Source organism: Malus sylvestris, chromosome 1 (assembly GCF_916048215.2).
Source record: "Malus sylvestris chromosome 1, drMalSylv7.2, whole genome shotgun sequence".
Classification (NCBI taxonomy): Eukaryota; Viridiplantae; Streptophyta; class Magnoliopsida; order Rosales; family Rosaceae; genus Malus; species Malus sylvestris.
Genome location: NC_062260.1, coordinates 23,543,685 through 23,571,040, shown reverse-complemented (window position 1 = coordinate 23,571,040; position 27,356 = coordinate 23,543,685). Strand labels below are relative to the sequence as shown.

Sequence of the window (27,356 nt, the reverse complement as noted above, 5' to 3'; positions counted from 1 at the left end):
TCATTTCCTCCTATAAAATAAGAAATTCAGATACATACCAAATAAGAAAACGAAAGTATTGATTAGAATTCAAAAAGTTTCATATCACAATGAAACAAAACTCTAGAAATCAAATTTTAATGAATACATCATACCAAATAAGTAAATAATGTACCTAAATCATGGTACCTATATCACAGTACCTATAGCATGGCACCTATATCATGGTACCTAATACATGGTACCTGCAAATTAAAAAAACATTATTAGAATTTTAATGTACCTCAACCATGGTACCTATGTTGGATTAATGTACCTCATTTCTATAGTGCGCCAAAATATAGAGGAGCGAATGGCATGAGAACCATTTGAAACCATGTGCAGTACACATATGCATATCATATACAAATATTGAACTAATATATCAAGTATTCCACAAACAAACAACAAATCCTAACAAAAACCCATGTACACGATTTTAGTGAAAATGCTAAACTTCCTAGACAAAGAAACGAATCTGCACAACACCATAGAAGAGGACGATGAAAGATTCATACAATTGAACTTTTGTGTTTAAAATGGACAAAAATTGAAAATATATTAAGTAATAATTGCACACTCTTAACTCAGCATTTAAAATTTGTTATTGTCCATAATCAAATATGGGCAATGTTGGAAAAATAGAATCAATAAAACCACCAAAAAAAATAAAAGCTGACATGGATAATATATATTGACATGGATGTATAGTCAAAGGACTATAATCAATATTTAATCTTGTATAAGACATTTTTCTAATCATAATCTTAAGCAAGGATTAAAATCACATTTACCATTGTTTTAAAAGTCTGCGCTGCAACTTTAGGCGGCTGGCCACCATCCTGAACAATCCATAGGCGTTTGTAAATTAAGAAATGACACTTAGACCTGCATAGGTATCTATCTAGGACGCGACTCTCACATGAACAAAAAATATATAATTTTCATTCGGCATTTTATTCTTTCAATAAATTGTAAGAGACTTGTTTAATACTTGGATGTACACTCATTATATGCTTGTTCCCCATGTTTTCAACATGTTCTAATACTTCATAGTCTATATGTCATTCAATTTTGCAATTTATATATCCCAATACAATATGTATTTTTTTAAGTATAAGTAGACATTTATCCTAAAAATCTAAGCACTAGGCACCTGAACGCCGCCCGACTAGCACATAGCGGTTTTTAGAATATAATCACAGTGTAAAAAGCCTAAAGAACCATACAATTGTGATTTGGCTAAGAATCTCAAGGCACCTAGCAAAGTCAATTTTACTGTTCTTGCTCATGGTATAATTTGTACGGTATCCCATGGCAATTGCCTGCGTTGTGATTTCTTGCGGAACAGTGTTGATCCTGTGATCTGTCCTGTCTCTCTCAATCTCATTCACCCGTTCATTGTAATTGTGGCAATACGATTCAATGTCCAATCTTATAGGTGGAAAGTTCCTCTTTTGTTTCATAGTGCTTAACCACGGAGTTTTTTGGAATCGGATTCCATGCGTTGTCCCACGCATTTTCATGAAATGTCAATGGAAAGGTTAAAAAGCGGTTATGTAACTAACAAGTAACAGCTCGATTGTACAACGAAAAAGTTCGACCAATGCCTAGGTGAGTCGCTCACGTGTGATGTTTTATCTCAAAATGAATCCGTAATGGATAGAGTGGCTCGACCTATTACATAAAGAGTTTAATTTTGTATGTGCCGAACTTGCTCTAATATTGTAAAAACAGTTGAGGTTCGATTTCAAAACCAATTTATTATTAGTACTACAGTTAAGTTGTATTCATCTTCACTTGTAACGAGAGATTTTTTGTTCAAATCTTGTAATGACAGGTTCGATACTAAATTATTGTTGCTAGACTATTGTGAAGCTTAGTTTAAAATTTTTGGGAGAGTAAAGGCGAGGTTTCTGAGAGAGGAGTCATAATGGAACCATAATTCGTGTTCGAAGCATACCCAATTCGGCTGCCATGATCAACACGAGTAACCTAGTGGCAAAATAGTAAATCAATTGTGCAACATCAAAAGGAGACTGGAGATGGCCAACTGTTGAGGAACATTTTCGTCAAAAATACTGTTAACGAATAGTGATTATAAAACTGAGTTTTAGTATATATAAAATGTGATTATATATCAAAAACACTGTTGGTGTACTAATTGAGTTGGAAGGATTAGTTCAACATTATAAATAACCTAAAATTAAATACAGAATAATGCGAAAATTTTAGTACAACCTTATAATTTAGCATTAGTTTCAACATCATAAACACTTGAAAATGCAAATAATATGAAAAACCTTTTAATTAAGCACCAAATGTCACAATACCACGCTGTTTTCACGGGCCTCTCATGATGTAGTTCTAGAATCACGGCCTTTGATTTTTTCTGACATTTGACTCATTAATTATAATTAACAAAAGGCGGCTCCAAATACAAATTTTGATCATTCATAATTCTAGTAATACTTGACTACTTCCAATTAGACACCAAGTTAAATATCTCCTTCTCCTCAACGAACCCAAAAGACTTTTTTTTCTTTAAAAAGAGACTAGTTGGTGATTTTGTCACATTAATTTATTATTATTTTTAAATAAGGAAGACTCGAAGAGACATTTCAACATTCATCGATTAGCATCATGTGATTCACCAGTGCAATATATCATACCAAAATATGCCGTGTGGAATACAAACCTAGAATTCATCTTTAACTACTAAACCACCCTGTGATGCCCAAGAGACTTGAATTTTATTAAATTAAGTAATGCTAGGTAGATCAAATTTTTTTAATCAAATTTGCAAACTAAATGATGTAGTTGTAGATAATTGGATTATGGTAATGCTAGGGAGACCAAATTTAGAGACTAAATTTGCAAACTAAATGATGTGTCACTAATAGGAATTAACACGTTTATCAACGTGCAACTAATAAATCAATCATCAACTTCTATGTCCTTTAGTTTTTAAAATTTTGTCTACAAATTTAGTCTCTCTAACATTACTTATTGGATTATTAATTAAACATCGATTAATACACATATTTCTTATTAATGATACATTATTTAATTTGTAATTTGATTTAAAAATTTTGAATTTTCTAACATTACTCTATTAAATTTGAACGAACTTTTTACGTATTTGACAAAAATAAAGATTGAGGCTGCTTTTGCTTAGTCCTCCAAGCAAAAGACAGATTTTGTTCAATTTTAATTTGCCTTATTACGTAAAAGGGGTTTGGTCTTATCCAAGATTCACAGTTTTCACACATACACAGATTATATAATAATATATTCTGTGTAAATATAATCGCCATCCCATCTATGTCAAAAGGTAATGACGTAGATATATGGATTTCTTTTGACCATGTGGAAGCCGACTGCGCCGTGGGAGTGGAATCGGACGTGATTGCGCGCATCCAAAAGGTCTTGCGAGAAATGTTCTATCAGCTGGATAAGTGGATGTCGAGATAAAAAGTGCGAGAGTTCTTTTGCCATGGTTATGTTCTTGTTCGTATAAACTTTAACGTCCAATCTTATCGAATTAACTTTGGAATGTACGTTAAATTAACGAATCTCTAGTTATTTACAATGTAAGAATGTAAGTGTATATCGTCCACAAAACAAAATACATATATTTTTCGACGGAGAAAAATTTGCATTCAACTTGTTTCATATCCTCCTCACCATGCATAAATTCTAACTTAAGAAACGACGGTAAGAAACAGTTTGTATGTAAGTTTTCTTCGTTTCAACACACCTAAACATCCAACTCTACTGTAATTACATGCGATCGTGAATTTTAACAATGTTTTAACTCGTAATTTCCAGGTTTTGTGTACTTTATGTGCCACATTACAAGCTAAGCCTTGGTTTTAGTTTTCATATTGCGTTTTGATGCAAAATATAGTTGGTTGATGATACACCCTGTTGTTTCATGTGATGAATCAAACTGACCGAAATCTCAAAAAAAATTCAAACCTCAAATACCAAAACAATGTCAAGTATTGGGAAGAACTTTTCTGCATGCGGTGAAACACCAGTTAACAAAAAGAACCTATAAATAGCACTCATGACTGAGGTCTTGTTTGGAAGAGTTTTTAAATTAACGGGTCGGGTTCAACCCGATCCAAACCCAATAAACCCCACCCCTTTACAAGTCTAGTTGTTGGGTTGCTCTCACGCCCATTTTGGATCAGGTTGATAAAGAAATCTCAAAGCTGGCATAGCCTGGCATATGTAATGTGTTTCATAACACAAAGCTGCCGGAGAGGCACGCTGGAATCTTTACAAACAGCTGGAGGACAAAACTTCACTTAATCTCGGTGGCTTGTCCGCCTTTGCAGGCCATATATTTATAGGCTCGTCTACAAGAGATGATTTTATACAATTCGGTCATTAATATTATCCTTTTCTATCAACAACTCTTGTAACGTTATTAAAGTTGTATACGAGAGCATCGCCATTTAAACAGAAAAAAATTGGACAAAATCATTTGACCGCGTCATTCGTAAGACAAATTATACAGAGACCTCTTGTGTTTTAGTCTTATCAGATAAGACAACCGTACTGAATCCAATTACACACATAATCTCCCAAACTTGAAATTGCAAAGGTTTGACGCGATGACATGTGATTCTTGGAGCTTCAAGTGAAGCTTTGGTTGCGCTCTCCGCGTTGCGCCTCATTCGCGAGGAAGAGAAAGGAGAAACAGGAAAGAAAGGGAGAAAATGGAGAAGGAAAAGGTTTTATGGCATATTTAATCTCAGCCGCACAACCTCAATAAACCGATCTAACGGATGAGTGTACAATCTTCGTTTTTTTGTTTTTGTGGGGCTCACTTCGTATTGTATTTTTAACAAACCGAATTGTCTATCTTTTAGAATATTATTCATAGATCACCCTTGCAAAAACTTAGCCAGGTCCAAAATCATGACATTCATTTGTAGTAAAAAAAATGGACGTATACAGCACTGTAAAGAAACTCTGAACCCTTTACCTAACGGTCATATGGTTTCAGATTTGAGTAGTTTTTGGTAGACATGATCTTTGAAGAAAGACCTAAAAGATATACAGTTGGTTCGGATCGTTGAAGTACATTACAAAATGAGTCTTACAAAAAACATGTGTCAAAATTATGTAAAAAAAGAAGTAATATCACGGATTCATCCTTATAACATTTGAGTATTATAACATTTGAGTATATACTTCACTAGCCGTTGTATGAGGAATCTCATCAGTATCACCAACATGCCAGGCCACATAGGGTCCTCTTATAACTACTCACTGCACACAGATTAGGTGCATGATTGCTGCCGATGGATATCTTATCTTCCCAGATGGATTTTGAATTTATTCACCAAAGTTTCCAATGCCAACGGAACAATTCCATATTTTATTCCTCAATTTGTACAACTTTTTAGAACAGATTAGATTGGATTAATTATTTTTTAATTAGATTAAAGATCAGATTAAGTTGGATAATTATCAGCATGACCCATAACGGTTTATAAATTCAACCACCAAATAATCTAACCACCACGTCATTAGAAAATTGTAAAGTATTTAGCCCCCAAATATACACAAACCAAAAATTGATTTAAAACCCACAAATTGATTCGCAAAGGCGAATTGTTCCATGTGGCCACATGGTCTCGAATCGGTTGGTTCCACTATACCCGGTTCAATTGATTGGCAGTTCTTTTAATAGTGAAGTGAACCAAATTTTTGGAAAAAGAAATATAGCAGCTTTTGCCCATTTGATAAGATTCGTGTACATCGTACAGCCTAAATATTCCTGGTCAATTGACCCACAAACGAGATATTTGCCAAAACTCTGTAGCAATAAACTTTAAAATTGTGAGTGAAAAGTATGTTACAGTTGGTCATTTATGTGAGTATTGTTAACTTTTTATCGTTGATTTATATAGGACTTACAATACATTAATAATCATGTATGCTTGTGAGACAGATTATGACAAAGTTATTAAATAGGCGTACACACAAATTTGAATGATTAAAGACTCATCTTGCCTAAAGGATCAATACTTAATCACGAATGTAGACTAATGTCCTTGATCAAGTTATTAAAGACTCTAGTAGTAATTGTATAGTTGGAGTCAGTTAGACAAGGGTTAATGTGTAATTAGTTTCTGAATGTTGAGGTCAATTATGTCAATAGAATTGTATCTATATATACTGATGTAAATGTCTTGTTGAGTAAGAAAGTGAAATAAGAAGAAGATATTTTTTATCTCTGTACTCTCTGGAAGATAAGACTCAATATGGTATCAATCGCCACCGCCTCACGGCCTTGGTGAATCTTCGATCCCTCTCGTCATCGTCTTCCTGCTTGGTGACTCTTCGATCCTCTCGGCATCTTCGATCTGATCTCTGGTTCGATCTGATCTCACAGTCTCACGGATTTTCTGCTCAGATCTGATCCTGTCATTTCTGTCTGTGGTTACCAATACTATCTTTTAATAGTGGATGATTACAGCAAGTACTCTTGGTTCTTTCCTTTAAAGGCCAAATCTGATGTATATTCTACTTTTGTTGTATTCAAGACCTATGTTGAGAATTCTGTTGGTAATAAAATCAAATGTTTGAGGTCCGATTCAGGGGGTGAATTTACTAGTAACAAGTTTAAATCTTTTCTTCAAGATCATGGTATCTCTCATCAGCTCAGCTGTCCTCACACACCTGAACAGAATGGTTGTGTTGAACGTAAGCACCGCCATTTAGTTGAGACAGCACAGACTCTATTAGTTGCCTCAAAAGTTCCTCATTTGTATTGGGTTGAATCCTTCTCTACTGCAGTCTACTTGATCAATCGCCTGCCTATTTCCAGCTTGCATCAGTCTCCATGGGAACTTTTATTTCACTCTGTCCCTGATTATTCCAAGTTGAAGGTTTTTGGTTGCTCATGTTATCCCTGGTTAAAGCCATATGTTCACTCCAAGTTAGATGGGAAGAGTACAGAATGTGTATTTTTGGGCTATAGTTTGCAGCACAAGGGCTATAGATGTCTTGATCCTACTACTCAGAGAATCTATATCTCCCGCCATGTTCAATTCAATGAAAACAGGTTTCCATTTCTTTCTTCTTCATCTGTGGTGGTTTCTCCGGGATCTCCTTCTTCCCCTTCCCCTTTTGATTTACAATTCTCTATTCCCCAGCGACCTTCTCCAGTTCAATCCACTGTCCCTTCCACTGAGCATGTTTCTTCTTCACCATCATCTTCCCATTCTGTCTCACATTCTGCCGCTCCTCCTACTCATCCTCCTGTATCCCATTCTACAGCTCCTAATACCCATCCTATGCTTACTCGTTCAAAGGCTGGTATCTTTAAACCAAAAGCATATTCTGCCACCAAACATCCTTTACCTGTTGATGTTGATTTTGTCCCTTCCACATACTTACAAGCCTCCAAGTATGCCCACTGGAGACAAGCTATGCAGGAAGAGTTTAATGCTCTTCAACTCACTGGTACTTGGCATTTGGTACCCCACTCTCCGTCTCAGAACATTGTTGGCTGTAAATGGGTGTTCCGGATTAAGAGGAAACCTGATGGTACGGTTGACAGGTATAAGGCTCGGTTAGTAGCCAAAGGATTTCATCAAAAAGAGGGTGTTGACTATCAAGATACTTTCAGTCCGGTAGCTAAGCCAGTCACCATTCGTATTTTATTAACCTTGGCTGTTCAACATGACTGGTTTCTCCATCAATTGGACATTAGCAATGCCTTTTTACATGGAGATCTCAAGGAAGCTGTTTTTATGACTCAACCACCTGGTTTCATTGATTCCAATCTTCCTACTCATGTCTGCCACCTCAAGAAATCTTTGTATGGTTTAAAACAAGCCCCCAGGGCTTGGTTTGATAAACTGTTCCAAGTCCTGTGCACTCTTGGGTTTAAGCAGTCCTCATCTGATGCTTCTCTATTTGTTCTTCAAGCTTCAGCTCCTGTTCTTGTTTTGATCTATGTCGATGACATTCTTGTCACCGGTCCGAATACCATTCTCTGCCAACACTTCATTCACAAACTTAGCCAAGCATTTCCTGTTAAGGATATGGGCCCTCTTCATTATTTTTTGGGTTTGGAGGTGCAGCGCAATTCTGAAGGTCTCTTCATGCATCAAAGTAAATACTTTCTTGATCTTCTTCACAAGGCAAATATGGCAGGTGCCAAGCCTTGTGTCACTCCTCTTGGAACCACTAAACTTGATCACAGTGGCCCTTTACTCTCTAATCCCACTGAATACAGATCTCTAGTGGGTGGTTTGCAGTATCTCACTTGGACCAGGCCTGATCTTTCCTTTGCTGTCAACCAAGTTTGTCAGTTCATGCATTCCCCACGGGAACAACACCTGCAAGCTGTTAAACGCATTCTCCGGTTTCTCAAAGGCACTCTTACCCAAGGTCTTTGGTTTAAAAAGGGTTCTCTTGCCCTCACTGCTTATTCTGATGCTGACTGGGCCGGTTGTACTTTTGATAGACGTTCTACTACTGGCTTCTGTGTGTTTTTGGGTCCCAATCTGATCAGTTGGAATGCTAAAAAGCAACCCACTGTTGCCCGGTCCTCCACCGAAGCTGAATATCGTGCTTTAGGACATACTGCAGCTGAAATCACCTGGATTTGCAAAGTTTTTTCTGATATCCGCTTTCCTCTGTCTACTGTTCCAACTCTTTGGTGTGATAACATTTCCGCCATTTCTCTTGCCTCCAATCCCGTGTTTCATGCTCGGACAAAGCATGTAGAAGTGGATTATCATTACATTCGGGAGTTAGTATTGGCGCATTTGATTAAAGTGCTTTATGTCTGCAGCCAAGATCAATTGGCTGATATTCACACCAAATCCCTTTCAAAACACAGATTCTGTTTTCTGCACTCCAAGCTTCCTCTTGGCCATTTTCCTGTCCCAAGTCTCAGCTTGAGGGGGTGTAAAGACTCTAGTAGTAATTGTATAGTTGGAGTCAGTTAGACAAGGGTTAATGTGTAATTAGTTTCTGAATGTTGAGGTCAATTATGTCAATAGAATTGTATCTATATATACTGATGTAAATGTCTTGTTGAGTAAGAAAGTGAAATAAGAAGAAGATATTTTTTATCTCTGTACTCTCTGGAAGATAAGACTCAATAGTTATTGCGTAGACATGCATGCAAATCTAGATGATTTAACACATGTTATCAACGATTATGATTCATTCATGCATGTAGAAAATTGTCCTTAACAAAGTTATTGCATAGACACGCACCCAAGTCCAGATTTGAAACCTATGATTCATCAACTATCAGAATTAACACGAGTAAGGAGATTATCCTTGACAAAGTTATTATGTGCTCAAGCTTGAATGATTTGACCCACGATTATTGGTGATCATAATTCGTTCACGCAATCAGTGACAAAGTTATTGTGTAATTCGCATACTTGTACGCATGTTTAGGTAATTTAGAACTCGAAAATCTTGATGCATGAACAATCAAAATTCACTCACAAACGAACCCTTTCTTAATAAAATAGAAAAGTAAAACATGTCGTTTGTTTTGCCGAAAAAAGTAAAATATGTCGTTGATTGTCGGTTCTAGGGCATTTAGGTATTGCCGTTAACTTGTGACGAGTAAAATACCGAGAAAGGGAGGACTCATCCGTTTGACCGGCAACTTGCGCGTATAAAGTCCCAGTCTTTGTCATCACTAACCCCCCAAGGAAGAAATCCAAGAACCGAGTCCAGTCAAAACATTACACCTCACGCCTGCACTGCACCTTCCCCTCCCTTCCCACCCTTCTTAATTGCCTTCTTTCTCCCTTTCGTACCAGTCCAAGAGCCTCCGATCATTCTTCGAGAACCAGAACTCGAAACCGAAGATTAAGACATGGGTTTTTTGAAGGAAGAGAAATCGAAGAGGGTTCTGAGGGGGGTTAAGACTGTGTTCTTCTTGATTACTATGCTGATTTCTCTGCTGCTATTTTCGGCTCCGATTCTGCTTGTGATTGCCGATACGCTTGTTCCTTCGGCTATACTTTCTGCCTCTTCGTCTTCTTCTTTGATTTCTTTTGAAACGCTGTCGTCCCATTTCAATAACTACGATTTTCGATCTTCCCTCGTCGATATTCCGTTGATTTCCATCATAAGATCAGCTGTCATATTTTGTAAGCCTTAATCCTTACTCCTTTCGTTGCTTGTTTTTTTCGTAATACTTGTTTTTCTTTCACTTTCTGAGCACAAAATTAGGTGAGTCGGGTCAGTCGGCCAGCCGTAAGATACGAGTTACGTCAGTTGGTCCGCCGTTCAATGATCACTCTTGTATTGGGATTGCAGAAATGAGTTAGGTTAGATGGCTAGGATGGCAGAACACGCTTGTATTGGGATTGCAGAAATGAGTTAGGTTAGCTGGCTATGACGGCAGAACAGTGTGTCCTGTCGCTTTGCACCTGAATTTGAATCGCAAAAAGCATAAGTCTCGGGATTGCAGCCGTGAGTTAGGTCATTTGATCATAACAGTTGATCATGCTGCTTTAGAATCCTGATCCAAAAAGCATATCTTTTTAGATTGGATACATACGTTAGGTTAGTTGGCGAGGTCAGTATGTCATGTCTCATGAGCTATGTTTTAGGATTGAAGACATGAGTCAGGTCAGCTAACCAGAATAGCGTGTTTTGCCACCTCCGAGTTTGAATCACCTCCCTGTAGATTAGATTGTTTTTCGACTATTCTAATCATGGTGAAATTAATTAGAATTGGGTTTTTCTTTTATCTGCAGGCGTTTACAGCTTCTGTGATGGACGAAGGCTATCACACGGACCGTATTTGGGGATCACAACCATGTGTTCTGTTGTGTCCCTGGTGTTTGTTTCATTGAAGGCTTCGTTTGTGTTTGGGGCTTCCGGTGTGGAGAGGGCAGAGTATGTGAGAGCAACAGATATTGCTTTGTTCGTCTGCTCCCTGGTTTTGGCCGTTGGGCATATTGTGGTGGCATATAGAACAAGTTGCAGAGAAAGAAGGAAGCTTTGGGTGTACAAAATTGACATTGAAGCTGTAAGTCCTTTCGCTCTTATCTAATCTCCATTTTCTCAGATGAAATCGTGTCAGTTTTGGGGCTGTAAGTTTTGACTTTAATTGGAAGAAATGGAGTTCTTAAATCAAATGACAGACGAAGGTTAAGCTAGTTGGTTAGGTTTGTGTCAACGCCTCCTTAACACAAGTTCAAATCATCTCACGACGAGTTAGAATAATTTAGAATATCGCTTCCTGAAAAGAAGGGCAAATCTTGCTCCCACTTATCAATGAGAAACGCTTGAAAATCAAAAGTTTTCTTCTTTTTTAAAACGGTGTTTTAAGAATTTTTTCTGATAAAATAGGCTTTTTAAGTGACTTGTTCGTGAATAAGCGTATATGAGTAAATTGAGATGTCTGTGGTTCAACCACTATCATTGAAATTCGCTTGAAAGTTTCAATTCAATTGGTGTTTTTTTTTGTTTTGGCCAATAATTTAATTGCTGATCGTGAAAGGGTTGAATACTTTGGATTCTAAATTTCTAATCTTCTGGAAGGTCGAAATTCATTTTCCATTTTTCTTTAGGCAACATTGAAAACGTTTACGATGCTTGCTTCTTACCATATTAATATTAATCTTTGTCCATAATCCCTGCTTTCCATTTTTTTTTTAACTTTATTGGTGAATTGTCAAAATATATCGGCTTTTTAAACGAAATGGTTGGCATAACTTCCACTTTGGTTCCTGACATTGAAACTTGATAGAAGTGGTCAATGAGTCTATCCACCGTCAATTCTTTGGTTATTTTGTAAAAAAATTTTGTTAAATAGAAAAAAAAATGGAGGGAATGATTTGACAAAATACCTTCAATTTTAACGGAGATTTTTCGAGGAATGATCATAATGAATGACGGTGAACAAAGTCAAAACTACTTGTATCGATTTTTCATTTCAAGAATCAAAGTGGAGAGTTATATCGATCATTTTAACGAATAAGGCCAAATACATCACTGAGTCCTGTATTCGAGGAAGAATCCGTGATGGGTGGCCGTATACAGAGATGGGCAGCTTTGCCTTTATATTCGAATTGTTGACCACATGCCATTTGCAGCAACGCTGCCCAATATTTTGTCACGTCAGAATAAACTACTTTCTGCCATGAGAATCTTCCCCAAATCATGTGCTTTCTGCTAATCCCCAGTTAATCATAATTAAACATGATTAAGCATAAAAAAGTTCATGATTTATCAAATGCTGATGTGAAAATTGCGGTATGTTTGCAGGTTTCAGCTTGCAAAAATGGGTTCCCTAGGTACCAGAAGCTTCTGAAAGAAGAAAGAGTGAAGTAAACTCGCACAAACCAACCCCAATCTTAGGGGTGGTTCATTTAAACTCAAGGATCAGTCTCAGGGACCAAAGTAAGGGGTTATGTCAATTTCATAAACTATTTTAGCTAAAAAGCCTAACAAAAGCATATGTACCAGAAGTGCTTCTCGTGACGTTTTCCTTTCCATTTCCCCATCTTATGTTCTCTTCTCATCTCAGTGGCTTTTGTTTTGGTGCAGATTTGTTAAAGTATATAGAAGAAGCTATAGAAGCAGCCCCTTCAATCAACATCATGTTGTGCAAATGGAGGTTGTGTATATATTTGTTCATCATAGAGAGAGAGTATATAAGTTGTTACCACTGCGGCAAATACCATCATTTTTTGTTCTTTATATTCATCAAGTGTACAGTTTAATTTCTATGTAAAAGGCATAATATTTATGAAACTAGCCCAAGCTAGGGTTTTGTAAACTTGTGCTTGAAGTTAATGAAATTATTGTTGTCAGAACTATTGTCAGAACTATCCGTATGAGCAACTTAGCGTAACATATCTAGGACACTAAATTGACTTATGATATTAAAACTCAGTTATGTAATATTTTTCTTAGAAAGTGTTGAAAGAGATTTTAGATTGAAATTTCGAACTTCGACTATATGTATTGTGTGATGTGTCGTTTATTCTAGACAGAAAACGTCTTTCTTTTGTTAAATAAACATAAAACGCTTCAAAATACCGATAAATTTTTGGGAACTTTAACGAAAAGCTCCTGGTACTGTTTACTTTAACGAAAAATCACATTTTTACACTAAAAAGTCAATCCTCGTACTATTCACTTTACCCTTTATTTTGTCCTCATTGTTAAAACTCAAAGTTTTCAAGTTATTTTCATTAGTTTTTCTTAAATTTTTTAATGTCCCCGAAACATGTACAATCATTACCACTAATCTTACAGTCACTCTAAAAATTCTCTACCAAATACCAACGTTGGTCTCGCGCGGGGCTTGTGTGGCGGGAGCGTTGGTAAAACCAAGTTCTAAAATATCGATGATATCAGAAATATCGGTAGTCTAAAAACACGGAAATTTCGATGGAAATATCAGGATATCATCGATATCGATAAAAATTGAATAAAAACCACGGAAATTGTAAGAAAAACTTGGAAATTTTTATTAAAACTTTGCAGGATGTTTATTTAGTAAATTATCTATTAGTTTATCACAAAAAATTGGAAGGAAATGCATTGCATGATGGATTTAACTGATTTAAGTTGATTATATAACGAGCTGGCAAACATTGTAAGTGTAGGAAATATGTAGTAATTAATGAAAGAAGTTTAAACACGCCATAATCATTTATATATAATGAATTAGTACAATATTTTACACTTTATACATTGCATGGTAAGATACATGAGTGACTTAGTACCACATAGTTCTTATCAAGGTCTAAAATATCAATAATATCGGAAATATTGGTAGTCCAAAAACACAAAAATTTCGATGGAAATATCGGGATAATATCGATATTTTAGACCTTGGGTAAAACCCAATGCGCGCTTCTACATTGCCCCCAGGTGCAATGCAAAACTCAACGAAACGACGTCGTCCCGCAATTTAACCCCCGTGTTGCATCGTTTAAAGAAAAGGAAAATTAATGAAAAGAACTTGAAAACTTTGAAATTTAACAATAAAGATCAAATAAAAGGTAAAATAAATAGTACCAGAATTAACATTTTAATGTAAAAATATAATATTTCGTTAAAAACATTATCGTTAGCTTTTCCTCAAACTTTTTTTAAAGAAAAGCAAAACCACAGTGCGAAAAGAAGCCTCCACAAACTCCATTAAAGAAAAACAAAACCACAGTGCGAAAAGAAGCCTCCACAAACTCCAGAGCTCGGAATAGAAAGTGATAGAAAATGAGGTACAACTTCGACCTGCAGGCAACGGAAGCGGAAACGGGGCGGTCTCCGACGCCCCAAAGAGACGAAGTGGAGTGGGTCCTGCTGCAGAACCACCCGGTCTTCTCCTCCTCCGCTGCCGGTCCGGTCCACGACTTGACCGCGGCTCGAGCGCCCAGAAATCTCTTGGCCTGGGACGGAGCCTCTCGGCTTTACTTCTGGGACTCCGATAAGCTCTGCCTTCACCGGATCTCCATCCGGCTGGGCGAACCCGACCCGACTTCCGTCATCGCTTCTTCGCCTTCCAAGGTTTCCTCTCTTTCCCTTATTTTTTTTTTTTGAAATTTCAATTTCTTTGGTTCTGTTTGGTCGCTGAGAAAATTGAAGGATAAGAAAGTAAATGCACTCGAATGGTAGGTAGTCAGCTGAGCTTAATGTAGTTAGTTGCCTAGCTTCGAGTTTTATGGTAACAGAAAGTGATTATTGAAGCGATAATTTGTATAAGAATTGAAAATTATACTGTGAAATGAATTTTCGGGCATAGTGTGGTTACGATTATCGACTAATCTTGGATTGTACTATCTATGTCAGTTATACTTATCTTGTTGATTATGCCTGTAATTCGATAGGTATTGCAAACTGATGTAAAGCTCGACTTTGCGGTTCACAAAATCTCAATCAATAGGAATGGATCAGCATTGCTTCTTTCTGGTTCAGGTGGTCTCTGCGTTCTGTATCTTTATGGGCGGGCTTCCAACAAAGACAATGCAACCATTTGCAGGTATGATTGAAAAAATGGAAATACGTTATCATTTTTCGTTTTCATCTTTGAACATGTTGTGCTGGGGTGTCTTAGAGAGCAACCTGAGTGATGAATCGTAATGATGGTTTAGATTATACACTTTTTTTGGGGGGAAAGGGGGGGGGGGGGTGGTGGTGGTGATTCCTCTGCTGATCTTTCTCTCGGAGCACAATATGATTATTTAGTTCCCCTCTCCCCTTCCCTCGTTACCTATCATCATGATTTTGTATTCATGTACTAGCCTGTGTTCCCTTTCTGAAAATGTACTTGTGGGTATGACCGTATGAGCTTAATGGAGATTGTGTTGCAAATTAAATAGTTTTGATGTTCCAAAGTAAAGATTCTTAATGTATCTGTTATTTTTTAAATAAAACCTTACAGGACTGTAACTGTTGGTTCACAAATCTACTTAAGAGGAAACAATCTCATACGTATACTGCAAGTTTCATGGCATCCTAACAGTGACACCCACCTGGGAATTCTTTCTTCTGATTCAGTTTTCAGGTATGAAATCTTTTTCAAATGTAAAAGAAATTCTTTGAGGTCTTCTTAGGTTTCATCAGATCGAGCATTAGCTTTTATAAATGGTGTTTCTTATTCATATTGTGTCTGATTTAGACAAAAAAAAAAAACATTGTGTCCAGGTTTGGTTAGTGTATCTCTGAATTTATTTTAATTTTTGTGTTTTGAACAATTAATGTCCTTGTATCTACATTTACCTTCACTTTTTTTTGTAGAATCTTTGATTTGTCTTCAGATCTTATTCAACCAGAGCAAGAATACTATCTACAGCCTGTGCAACCAGGTCGATCCAGGAATGCGACATCAATTTGCCCAGTTGACTTTTCATTTGGGAGTGAACACCTGTGGGATTCATTTAGTGTAAGTTCATTTAAAAAAAAAAAATTGACTTTGGTAATTTATTTTGTCATGCTTTTTTTTTTGTTCAAACACTGATGCTATAGATTGGAATGCTCTTGGCCTTTTGTTTCCTGTGGCGTCATTTATTGTTCATCTGTAATATGATTTTTCCTTGAAATATTGTCTGTTTCTATCAATTAAGTCATGAAGATACAAGCTATTCTATTAGGATTTTTCAAAGCTTACGTTTGTTTTAGCATAACACATGTTTCAACTGTTTGTTCATCTTTTTGTTACTATGGTCATTCATATTAGGCAAGTTGAGTTTTGCATTTTAACCGTTTTAACTGTTTTCACGTAATTTACTTAAATTCTCATTCATATGCTATTGTACAGGTTTTCATTTTGTTCAACGATGGTTCAATTTACATCCTTTGTCCCGTTGTACCATTTGGAAGGTATTTTACTCTTCATGTCGTGCCCTTTTGTAAGGCTTATAGTTTTTTCTTAAGAGGAACTACAGGTAGGCCTAGTTGATCAACTAGAGATCAACTAGGGCTGGTGATCAAGGTTTTTTTTTTTGAGAAGAAAGTGATCAAGGTATTTTTAATTTGTTTAAAAGCATAAAGATTCGGGATACCTAAACCAAGAGGATTGTATGGTTTCAACTATCATTTTCCGGGACACGTGCCATGTACTATAAAGCTGGATGCGTCAATTAATCCTTTTAGGAACCTTTCAGAAATGTTTAGTTTACAGAGAAGAATTAAAGTTGTCCTAATACGTTTTTGTTGGAACTATGACATAATATTCCTCCATGTAAATCTGGTGCTTCTGTGTCACTTAAAGGTTGTGAAGTATTTAACTGATAGTCTAATGTTATAAATCAAAGCGAAATATTTAACTGATAGTCTTTTCCCTTTGCATCACTGCCTTGAGTTGTTACCCTTGTATAGGCTGTAGCATCTTGGGGTGTTAGAAGTATTTATACCTTGTAGCCATCGTATGCTAACTGATCTTTGTATTGGGTGCTGAGCATAATAAATTGTTTTCTTTTGAACAGTGCCTACAAATGGGAATCCATTGTAGAGATACATAATGATGCCCAGACATTTGGCCTGAAGTCAGCCAATTCAGTGGCTGTTAGTAACTCGAATCTAGCTATTTCTTGGTTGGAAGCAACATTTCCAGCAATCACAAACCAAGAAACAGAAGGATCAGATCCATATGTGATAAAAGCTCATCCGTATGCTATATTTGATGCCTCACTCTCACTGCAGGTATCTGTGCTCTCTTACCTATAAGCGTGCAGTAGTTACTATAGCTCTATCTATGCTCCTGAGTAAATTATGTGTCGGCACTAGCTACAATTCCTTGATAATTTCATTTACTTCAAAGTTGCTGCCCTTTATCTGTTTGAATCTCTCCAAGTAAATTTGAACGAATGGCTTAAAGCCTACTCTCTTTCAGTGTTGGGTGTCTTAAGTTCGTAATTTGTGTCTCCAAGTTTGGTCTGTGTTTATTGCAATCTGTAGAAGTCCACAGTATGACCTACATTGTAATTTCCCAGGGACCTCTGAGGAAAGTGTGTCGTGGTGAGGATGAAGAAGATTTAGCCTTCCGGGGTGCAGAATGTGAAGGTGGAGCAGTCAGTCTTCTTTATAATTTAGTCGTCAAAGACTCAATTCTGGTCACTGCCTGGAGTGGTGGGCAATTGCAAATAGATGCTATGGCCGATGAAATCCAACCGTTGTGGAATGCTGGCAGCCCACCTCGACTCCGTGTTGATTCCCATGATCATATTCTTGGTCTTGCAATGATTTGTGAGCCAACCCCAGGCAAGCTTTCACCTGTGAAGCTTGATCAACCTCTTGATAGTACTCTTTGGTTGGGACTTCCTCCCCCTCTTTTGAGGTTGGCTATTGTGGATCTGGCTTTGCCTAGGAAAGCAAAGAGTGGTTCTCTTATTATGATGTTTACTGATCCGCTGATGCCGGAAAGAATATACACCCTTCATGATGGAGGGTTAGATTCAATAGTGTTGCATTATCTTCCATTTACAAGTCAGATCAGTGGCAAGAACGAGACTATGAGAACTCCTTCTGTGCATCCTGTTCTAAGCACATGCCAGGGAGAAGTCCCCTCACAATCTCCACTTTCCGGTTTTGTGTCATTATCAGATTCATTTGGGTGTTCCTGGATCGTGGGACTCACTGTTTCGCGAGAATGTATAGTGCTGGAGATGAAGACTTGGAACCTGTTACTTCCTCATCAAGTTGATACGGAGAACAAATCTCTTTGCCTGGAAGAACCAAAAGAAAAAGATATGCCAGATCTTATAAGCAAAGAACTACTAGTTGGACCTAAGGTGGTTCTTCTTCCGCAGAGCTCACCAAGTTTACGTTCTCTTTCAGCTGATTCTATTGAAGGTCGATCAATGCTTCATGAGTACTTCAGAAGCTTTCATGAAAATTATGCGGAGTATGCATATAAGGTAACAATATGCCAAGCAATACAACAGATTATGTTTACTTGTGTCAAATCTACCTTATTAAGGGAAATGGTTCCTTTTGTTCTTTTATGAATTTTTCCTCCACCCTCTAGGTTTACTTTGAACTCAAGCATCATGGACCCATCTTGAAGAGGATAATCGATGACCAGCATGCTCGCCTAGGTAATGGACAACAGAGGCTTTCGCAAGTTGAGGAGAAACAATCAAAATTGGAGGACAGAATTGACCGTGCAAACCAGATGCAAAATCTTCTGGAGGAGCGCTTGAAATCTTTGTGGGACTTGCCAGGGCCTCATAAGAAACCACTGTCCAGAGCTGAGCGAGAGTTCAAGTTGGAGCTTGGTAATGACCATTTTTCAATAATAAGTGTACTAATGTAGCTTTTTCCATCATAAATGAGCTTAGGAGTTATGCCCTAGTTCGTAGTCAGTAATTTAATTTTCCGTTTACCTATTTTACTGGTTCCTAAATCTTCATAATTCACTCCTGCTTAGGTGACTAGCCTATACATTTTTGGTCAGGAGTTATGCCCAGCACTAATTTTTCACTTCTAACATACATTTTTGTTGCTACGCAGACCACTTCTCCGTAGTTGAATTGGATGCATTGCATTCTTCCATTAATGCTGTAACTGCAAGGTTAAAAAGGCACACACAATCGCCGAAGGGCAATGCATCAAACCAACGTAGGCTGATTGCAAGGGGGAAAGATCCTGTGCAAGAATCTCAAGTCTCCCAGCTGAAATCCTCACTTGAGAAACTTTCACTGCTCAATAGCGAAAATTCGAAAAAGGTTAAGCTTGTTGAATCTGCATTGAAAAGTCAGGAAACAGGCAGATGTTGAGACCTACTTTGTTTCCGAATCTGCGATTAAGTTATGGTAACTCGGATGTAAGTTTTGAACCTGTGGCGGTGCACAATGTGTCATTCCGTCAAGCCGGTGCCATTTTGAACGGTATTGCCCAGCAGATGTGCAGTCGAGCGGAAGCTTCTAGCAATTGAAGCCGGGGGGCACTAACGGCTCTACTGCTGTAGTTATTCTGGCATATTCTGGCATGCTTGTAGTGGCAGATGCTCTCCTTAAGAGACGACGTATTGTGTACAAAATAATTGTAGTTTTTTCTTACCCAATTTCGGCTTCTTTCATTTTACAAGATGAGAAATGTTGAATCTGTTGAAAGATTGAAACATTATTGAATGTGTTGCACTTGTAATGTATTTTTGGTCGATTCATTTTCTCTTCCGAATTATATGTTTCTGTTGGAATTCGTAACGTGAGTTTAACTAATCAAAATCAAATACAAACGGCAAATTGATTAAAAATTAAAAAGTAATCATTTCAACAATCGAAGTTTTAAGAGATTCTTAGATGCAACCGATAACATATCCCAACGATCGAAGTTTTAAGAGATTCTTAGATGCAACCGAGAACATATCCCAACGACGGCGAATGATGATGTGGACCAGGGCCATAAAAGCACGCGGAAGAATGGCTCGAGGAGGAAAAGTCTTTCAGGTGGATTTCCTTTTTAATAATTAAAGCACATTAAAGATAGGCTAAAACCTAAAAGAGCTGCAAAATCTGCCATCACCTACAAAACCCCCACGTCACGAAGGGAAGAGGAAACAATTAAAGAAATTTTAATGAAAAAGTTTCGATATTGTTTACTTTAAAAAAAAAAATCATATTTTTACATTAAAAAATTAATTACAATACTATTTATTTTATTCTTTATTTAGTTATTTTCGTTAAAACTCAAAGTTTTCAAACTTTTTTTATTAGTTTCCTAATCAATTAATCATTTGATTTAATTTCACTAAACTATTAATTAATTAATTAATTAATAATATAATTTTATTGGGTTGGAGATCAAAGGATATTACAGCTCTAGTACTACTACATAATTTCCTGACTCATTTGCTTTCTCCTCCGGTTTACTCTTTACATTGCCCATATGACACATTGGTCCTCCGCTGCACATTGATCGGGTACCTCTTCTGCGTCCTCGTCGTCGGAAAAAACACCAGCTTATCTTCCTCATCAGGAACCCAACTGCTAACATAAACAATCAGCGTCGTCAGTTTAACAGGAAATATGCGCAAATACAAGTGGTTGCAAATCTAAACAAACAATAACCCGTACACATAAAACATTTTCATGCCACTTTATTGTCGGTTTAGTGCCCCTCAAGTTCTATTTGTGATTGAAAATATAATACCGCTTCTATTTGTGCAGATTTACGTAGTTTTTTTGGGTACCTGAAACGAGTGACTAAGTGGTGAAGGAAGACTGAGATTTCTACTCTGGCAAGCTCATAGCCTGGGCACAGCCTTGGCCCTCCTCCGAATGGTGTGAACACATTTGCTGGGCTTGTGGCCGGTCCAGAGTTGCTCTACGAAAATCATGTTTTTAATAAAAAATTATAAATTAAAAAAAAATGAGTAAACATACTTATTAGGCAGAGATGTATAATTAAGTACCTGCCACCTCCATGGATTAAAAGTTCGAGCGTCCTTGAAATGATCTTGATCAAGATGTACAGCACGGAACGATGCAAATACCTTCCAACCTTTAGGGATTGTGTATCCTGTTCATATTATTCTCACCGATTAATAACTTTATTCGCGTGCATAAGAATTTGTAAAATATCCAGTTCGGAATGCAGGTTGTTTACGTGGTATAGAAAGTTGTTACCTTTAATGTGAACATCCGTCATTGCCCGCCTAAATATCCCGCTAATTATGTTTGCTACTCGCAGTGTCTCGTTTACAACCTAAATTTGAACGAACAAAGTCAATAAACTTTGAAGAATTAGAGTCCCGACATTTTGTAAGCATGTTTGGCAATGACATAATGTCGGATTCTAATAACACTTTTGTTATTAGAGTTCGACATAATAATATCCGTCATTTTTGAGAGTTTTGAAATCAATACTTACACACTGAGTGAATGGCATTGACTTATAATCACTCCATTCCAAAGTCTCGGATGACTTCTTGTTCGCCCTAATTTGCTCATGTTCCTCCTGCAATGTGGATTTAGAACTTCATTAACAATTTAACAAACATTTGATCCAAAAAAAAAGAAGACTTCCGTTATTCAACAAAGACAATAATCTTGATTGTCTAGTATGAACCGGCTCATAGCATGAATCGAGATATTTAGCCGTTTAACCCTTTAGCCATTGCCTGAAACTCAGTCCAGACTAAGAGCCGGTCCATTTTAGCACTTTCGGTTGACAACATAATCCGACGGTAGAGCTCGGAACATCACACGAGTGCACGGACACCAAAACAATCCTAGGAATCGAAAAAGGATAACAATGCTAGGGTCCTGACACCATTGAAACCTCCTATTTACACCGTTGGATTGTTGTGGTCCTAGAAATCAGAACCGCACGATTCCCAATGGCCCAGCTTTGGGACCCATAGGGTCAGTAGAATGACCAGAATACCCTCCCAAACCAGCTGCACGTGAAGCAAAGAGGCGACGTAGTCAAGGGACCAAAACTGCCGAGAATCTGACAATATTTACAGCACACTGAAGCGTGCAGTTTGGAAGGGAGCGAAGGGGAAAAGCATGTCATCATTCTGTCCGTTGGTTTTATCAGTATGTTGTCCCACTTTTACATTCTCTACTTTATTTTTTGGATGTGCTATTCACACATTTTTTTTTATTTTTCACACATCAATTGTTAATTTTTATCTGTTGATTTTTTTCAATTCATCTGATCCGACGACCGAAAATGAGAAAATGTATGAGAAGTAAAAATAGGTGTGTGGATATCACATTCCTATTTTTTTACTACCTTGTAACACTTTAGGCTACATTTTCCCCGGTTTCGATAGGGACAATTTTGTCTTTTTAATGTAAAAATTTGAAAAGTAATTTTCACATTCTCTTTAACGCCCCACCCTCATTCATTTTTCGGTCTTAAAAGTGAATAAATTGAAAGATAATTGAAAGATACAAACATGGAGAGGAATGTCCGACACTCATTTTTCTTTCTTATGTTGATTCTCTATGCACACACATCGGATGTGATAATCTTACATGTTTATGTATTTCGAGGACACGTTGTTTAGTTATATATATATATGTAATTATCTAATGCAACTTACGACTGATCAAGATACGTGCAATTACTCAGTAAACCATATGGGCAGTCACTTAAACCCTAGTTTATCCAATGCAATCTATCCAAAACAAAGTGAATGGTTGAGGATTTAGATAACAAAAAAGTGGATGTTGAAATGCCCAACAGAGTAACGTGAGCATATGATGGCAGTTGCAAGACTAGCAGTCCCCACTAGGCAAATAAAGTGAGAAAAGAAAAAGGAACGTGGGGGAGAGAGTGGCACCTTGAGTTGAGCATGGGCCAGAGGTGTCTCCGTCAAGAACTTTACGGCAAGTGTCATGATTGTTGAGGTGGTTTCATAGCCGGCCACCAGCAAAGCAAGCAAGAAATCCACAATCTCCTCGTCGGAGAGTGCGGTGTCTCCGCTCAAAAGTGCGCCTAACATGTCCTCTTTTATCTGCCCGGCTTCGCTCTCCTCCCTCCTTTGCCTCACTATCAAGGTCAATGCCTCCGCCACCTTTGTCCGCGCCTTCAATTTCAAATTCCCAATTAATTAAATAAATTAGGTTTAAATTTGACAAAAAAAAAAAAAAAACTAAGTAGGTTTAAATACATGAAAAATACACAAAGTCTAACACACTTGACAAACGATAAATCCGTTATTTTTTGTTTTCAAATAATATAGTTCTAATTACGCAATTAATTAAATCATCGGACAAGAAAAAGAGAAGAAATTACAGTAATGGCCCGGCGGTAGGTGGTGGAAAATAGAGGCAAAGGAACGGAGAAGAAGCCTTCGATCAGTAGGACGTACTCCTTCCTTAGACTCTCGGTCCATTCATTTGGATCAAAGCTCATGAGTTGCTTCACTGCTAGTTCAAAAGTTATCTGCACATAATTTAATTAATTAACTAATAAAAATTAAGATTAATTAAGGTTCAATAAAATATAAATCCAGAAGTACACGAGCTAGCAAGAAAATGATGTCTCAAGGGGACAGGCCCTTTTAGGGAAGGAGTCCTCATTTTTCAAAAAAAAAAAGGGAACTCTCTGGACTATTAAATTTGACTTTAATGAAATTACGTGGCTGTGATTAAATCACAAAACACAGAATCTCAACCACATGATTTCATTAAAGCCAAATCTAACGGTTAAGAGGATATTCTTATTTTTTTTGAAAAATGAGATCCCTTCTCTTAAAGGCTTCATTTTTTTATTTTTCTATTTGTAGCCGTTTACTTTAAATTGTGGTAACGTGCACTTTGCACTTGTATGCATGTCACCCACACTTTAGGCCATGGGATCCTAGTCACCCCCATTTCTCTTCGACGGGAAGTCGAAACCCCATGGAGCATAATACCATTATAACATGATTAATTAAATTATAACATAATTAATTAAATTAAAACTAACTATATAACCAATTATAAAAGAGGAACTTTAATGAAAAACTCCCGGTATTGTTTACTTTAACGAAAAATCATATTTTTACACTAAAAAAAATCAATTATAGTACTATTTATTTTACCTTTATTTTATCTTTATAGTTAAAACTCAGAGTTTTAAAGCTATTTTCATTAGATTTCCTTTATAAAAAACCTCATTTTAATTAAAACATTCCATTGATTATAAAGCATTCTAAACAAACTTTACCTTTGTCCTCTACTTTTTGAGGAATAGCAACAAAAAAAAAATGTCAATATCTCTTTGCATTTTTAATAAAACCATTTGAATCCACAAAATTGACAGATTATCAGTCCTCATGACTTCATACTCTGTTTTTTAATAACTGTGCCAATTTTACGTGTCCAATATCATCTTTTTATAATTGTATTTAATTAAAAAAAAGAAAAGAAAACAACACCATGTAAGAAAAACACCATTTTCTATTTCTAACTTGGTGAAGAAAAAAATCCAAACTAAAATGTAATAGCTTATCTTGTAGGTCTTAATTTCGAATTCCGAACCTGCCCTAATCCTATCTTAAAGAAGTACAGTGGTACAATACCTTTTTGGCCTCCTCCATGAGAAAGATCCGGTCGGCCCATGAATCCATGTTGAGCCGGATCAACCGGTCTATGTCGTCCAAAAGGTGGTCCCTAATGATAGAGGAGTTTGCAAAGCTCATAGTCAGAGAATGCATCCGTTTATGGAGGCTGCCCTTCATCAGCAACAAAGAGTGCTTCCCCATAAGGTTGGTTATGGAGCCAGGGTAGCTGCACTCGAACAGCTTCCCTTCGTTCTGCAGGATGAACCGATTGGTCTCCGGGTCGGTGGAGAACACGGTCGGCTCTCCAAACACGTGAGTTGTGAATATGGATCCGAACCGGGTCACGCGCTCGTCGATGAACGGTTCGGGGTTCTCAGTCTTGTAGGCTGAGATGAGCTGCAGAGTCTCCCCTATAAATGGTAACCCTAGATTCCCCGGAGGCAGCCTCAGCCTCCGGCACCTAGACTTTCTCAGAAAAACGTAAACTAGGGTTGAAAGGATAGAGAAAACCAAGAAAAATGAGAAGAGGAAATCCATGGAGTTTTAATATTTGAGTACACACTAACAATCTCTCTCTCTCTCTCTCTAAGCTCAAAGTGCTTGTGTACTCTCTCTCTCTCTCTCTCTCTCTCTCTCTCTCTCTAAGCTCAAAGTGCTTGTGTATATATTTATTTATATGTATATATTTGTGTATGGGGAGGTGGGTATATATAGAAAAAGGAAAGAGTTGGGGGTAGGGAAAGAGATGGCGGGGAGGTGGTGGGGAAAGCACACGAGGGGTTTCGAGAATCGAAAAATGGATCGGTGGATCTGATTGTTAAATAAGAATCTAAGGAGGGAGAAGAGAGGAGAGAAGGAAATTTAATGTCGGATATTTTAGTGTCTGACAACTTTTTATTTTTCGTTACTTTTTCTACTTTTTCTCATAAAACGATATCGTTCCTTTTCTGTGTTTCTGTGGATAAAGAGTAGTGAGACTTTGTTGGGGAAAATATGGAGTGGTAAAAAGAGAGGATTGTTGGTTTAGTTTTGGTGTGTTTCATTGGTATTGTATGAATGTGTTGAAGTGTCCATGTCTTGGCCGTTTGATTAAAAGAATGCATTAGGAGAAAGAAAAATGTTGACTTTTTAAGTTACCGATTGCGAACTTTAGCTTAAAAGGAAAATTAATGAAAAGTTAAAAAAAAAATTAGTTTTAATGAAAAATGACAAATAAAGGTGTAGTGAATAGTATAAAGAAAGGTAAAAATATGATTTTTCGTTAAAAGTGAACAATACCAGAAGCGTTTTGTTAAAACTTCATAGTTTAAATGCTTTACCGTCTGGGAGAAGATAAATATTTGTATGAGTTTAATTTTTTTGCAATTATTCTATGTGTGGTATCACTGTGGCTTATATTATTAATTAACACGTATTAATAAGCTTAATAAATTTCAACTTTGTTGTCATAAATTTAGAGGCCACATAAAGACCACACACAAAATAAGTGCGGAATATTTGATCTCGGTAAATGTTTGTATTTATTTCGGTGTTCTCACCGGTTCGGTGTTATCAACACCACCACCTTCTTCTATCTGCCTTTTACAGCGTTGCGTGCGGATTTCCACATGCTTCATGGCTGGGTTTTCCCAGCTTGTGATTGTAATTGAAGTGTTGTTCTAAACTGATGGAGGTGATCGGAGTGGGAATGCTTTGTCAGGGATGTGGAATCGACCTGGACGGAATTTGCTGGTGCGGAAGCGGTTGCAGCAGTGTTCTAGGTTTCTTTTCGTTTCTGTTTGGTTTGGGCTTCTTATGTAATTTTGGCTCGTCTAATTGTGCTTTTTTTTTTTTTTTGAACGAGCTCGTCTAATTTTGTTTGTATATTTGTCTTTGGTGGTGTTTTCTAAGTTTGTGTTGTTTGTGTAATAAAGGATTTTACCTTTGGTTGACAAAAAATATACAACATTAATTCTTCTGAAAAATATATTGATTTCAATTTAACGCAACGACTTGGAATTAGTAGCGCAAAACACTCCTCGTCTTAGTATATATTCGCAATCGATAATAAATTAGTGGTTTTAAAATAAAGCTTGTAGAGAAACCCTCCTAACATGTGGAAGACTAGCTAATAATAATAACCTTAGACACCATTTTTTGTTAAAAAAAACTAATGAAAAAGATTTGAAAACTTTGAATTTTAAAGAAAATGATAAAATAAAGAGTAAACAACACTATAAGCTTTTTGTTAACGTTCTTTTTTTTTTTATGCATAAAAATATAAGAAAAATCTATTGAGCAACAATATGATTACTAAATCGAATTCAATTTGTTTAATTGAGCCATTAATTATTGGTCATGTGGCGCACGAACATTTCTTAATATTTCAACCTATGGGTTGGGAGTATAAAATCACAAGTTATATCATACAAGTTGCAAGTACACCAACCCGATCCGAATTTTTAATCCTTTTCTGGATTTGTATTTGGGAAATTGATTCTCTCCTGAGCATCTACTCAGGATCCTACTGACCCACGTACAAGGGTTGTTGGATGAAAATCTAACGGCTACAATTATTATAACTTTAAAGAGAGCTTTCTGTTTGTGGCCGTTAGATTTTCATCCAACAACCCTTGTGTGTGGGTCAGTAGGATCCTGAGCAGATGCTCAGGAGAGAATCCATTTCCTTGTATCTGACTACACAACCTATATATAGAAACATATACCTAATGTAAGGAAGGAGATTAAAGTATATATAGCACTTAATATATTCTCATTTAAATTTTTATTTAATTTAGGTTTTGCCACTAATTTTTCTAATAGAAATATGACCCATATGCGTTGATGGATTCTACCTTTATCAGAGAACTAATACAAATGATAGGTGGTA

The 27,356-nt window shown here is 36.9% G+C and overlaps 3 protein-coding genes and 1 long non-coding RNA gene across 5 annotated transcripts in view; 2 read left to right on the top strand and 2 right to left on the bottom strand.

Moving 5' to 3' along the window:
- The first annotated feature begins 9,731 nt into the window (after positions 1-9,731).
- LOC126593479 (uncharacterized) lies at positions 9,732-12,416 on the top strand. The gene is made up of 3 exons (XM_050259600.1): positions 9,732-10,172; positions 10,785-11,059; positions 12,301-12,416. The coding sequence occupies exons 1-3, from the start codon at positions 9,896-9,898 to the stop codon at positions 12,364-12,366; spliced, it is 618 nt and encodes a 205-aa protein (XP_050115557.1). The 5' UTR covers positions 9,732-9,895; the 3' UTR covers positions 12,367-12,416.
- A 1,745-nt stretch (positions 12,417-14,161) lies between these two features.
- On the top strand, positions 14,162-19,651 carry LOC126593263 (nuclear pore complex protein NUP88-like). The gene is made up of 9 exons (XM_050259317.1): positions 14,162-14,553; positions 14,874-15,025; positions 15,428-15,550; positions 15,784-15,928; positions 16,304-16,365; positions 16,971-17,187; positions 17,478-18,401; positions 18,512-18,761; positions 18,997-19,651. Exons 1-9 carry the CDS (start codon positions 14,263-14,265, stop codon positions 19,260-19,262), a joined length of 2,430 nt encoding a protein of 809 aa, XP_050115274.1. The 5' UTR covers positions 14,162-14,262; the 3' UTR covers positions 19,263-19,651.
- A 61-nt stretch (positions 19,652-19,712) lies between these two features.
- LOC126593697 (uncharacterized) overlaps positions 19,713-27,356 on the bottom strand; it is a 35,297-nt gene continuing 27,653 nt past the window's right edge. The window contains exon 2 of the long non-coding RNA XR_007613020.1: positions 19,713-20,086. This is a non-coding gene — a long non-coding RNA (uncharacterized LOC126593697). The remainder of the gene's footprint in view (positions 20,087-27,356) is intronic.
- LOC126593345 (cytochrome P450 90A1-like) lies at positions 20,256-25,269 on the bottom strand. 2 transcript variants are annotated; one of them, XM_050259420.1, is made up of 8 exons: positions 24,506-25,269; positions 23,236-23,385; positions 22,781-23,026; positions 21,358-21,444; positions 21,114-21,192; positions 20,900-21,006; positions 20,678-20,811; positions 20,256-20,474 (listed from the first exon to the last, which is right to left on the bottom strand). In XM_050259420.1, exons 1-8 carry the CDS (start codon positions 25,022-25,024, stop codon positions 20,354-20,356), a joined length of 1,443 nt encoding a protein of 480 aa, XP_050115377.1. In that variant the 5' UTR covers positions 25,025-25,269; the 3' UTR covers positions 20,256-20,353. The 2 variants fall into 2 exon arrangements, with proteins under 2 accessions (XP_050115377.1, XP_050115455.1); XM_050259498.1 differs by having other exon boundaries at positions 20,256-20,471; positions 24,506-25,264.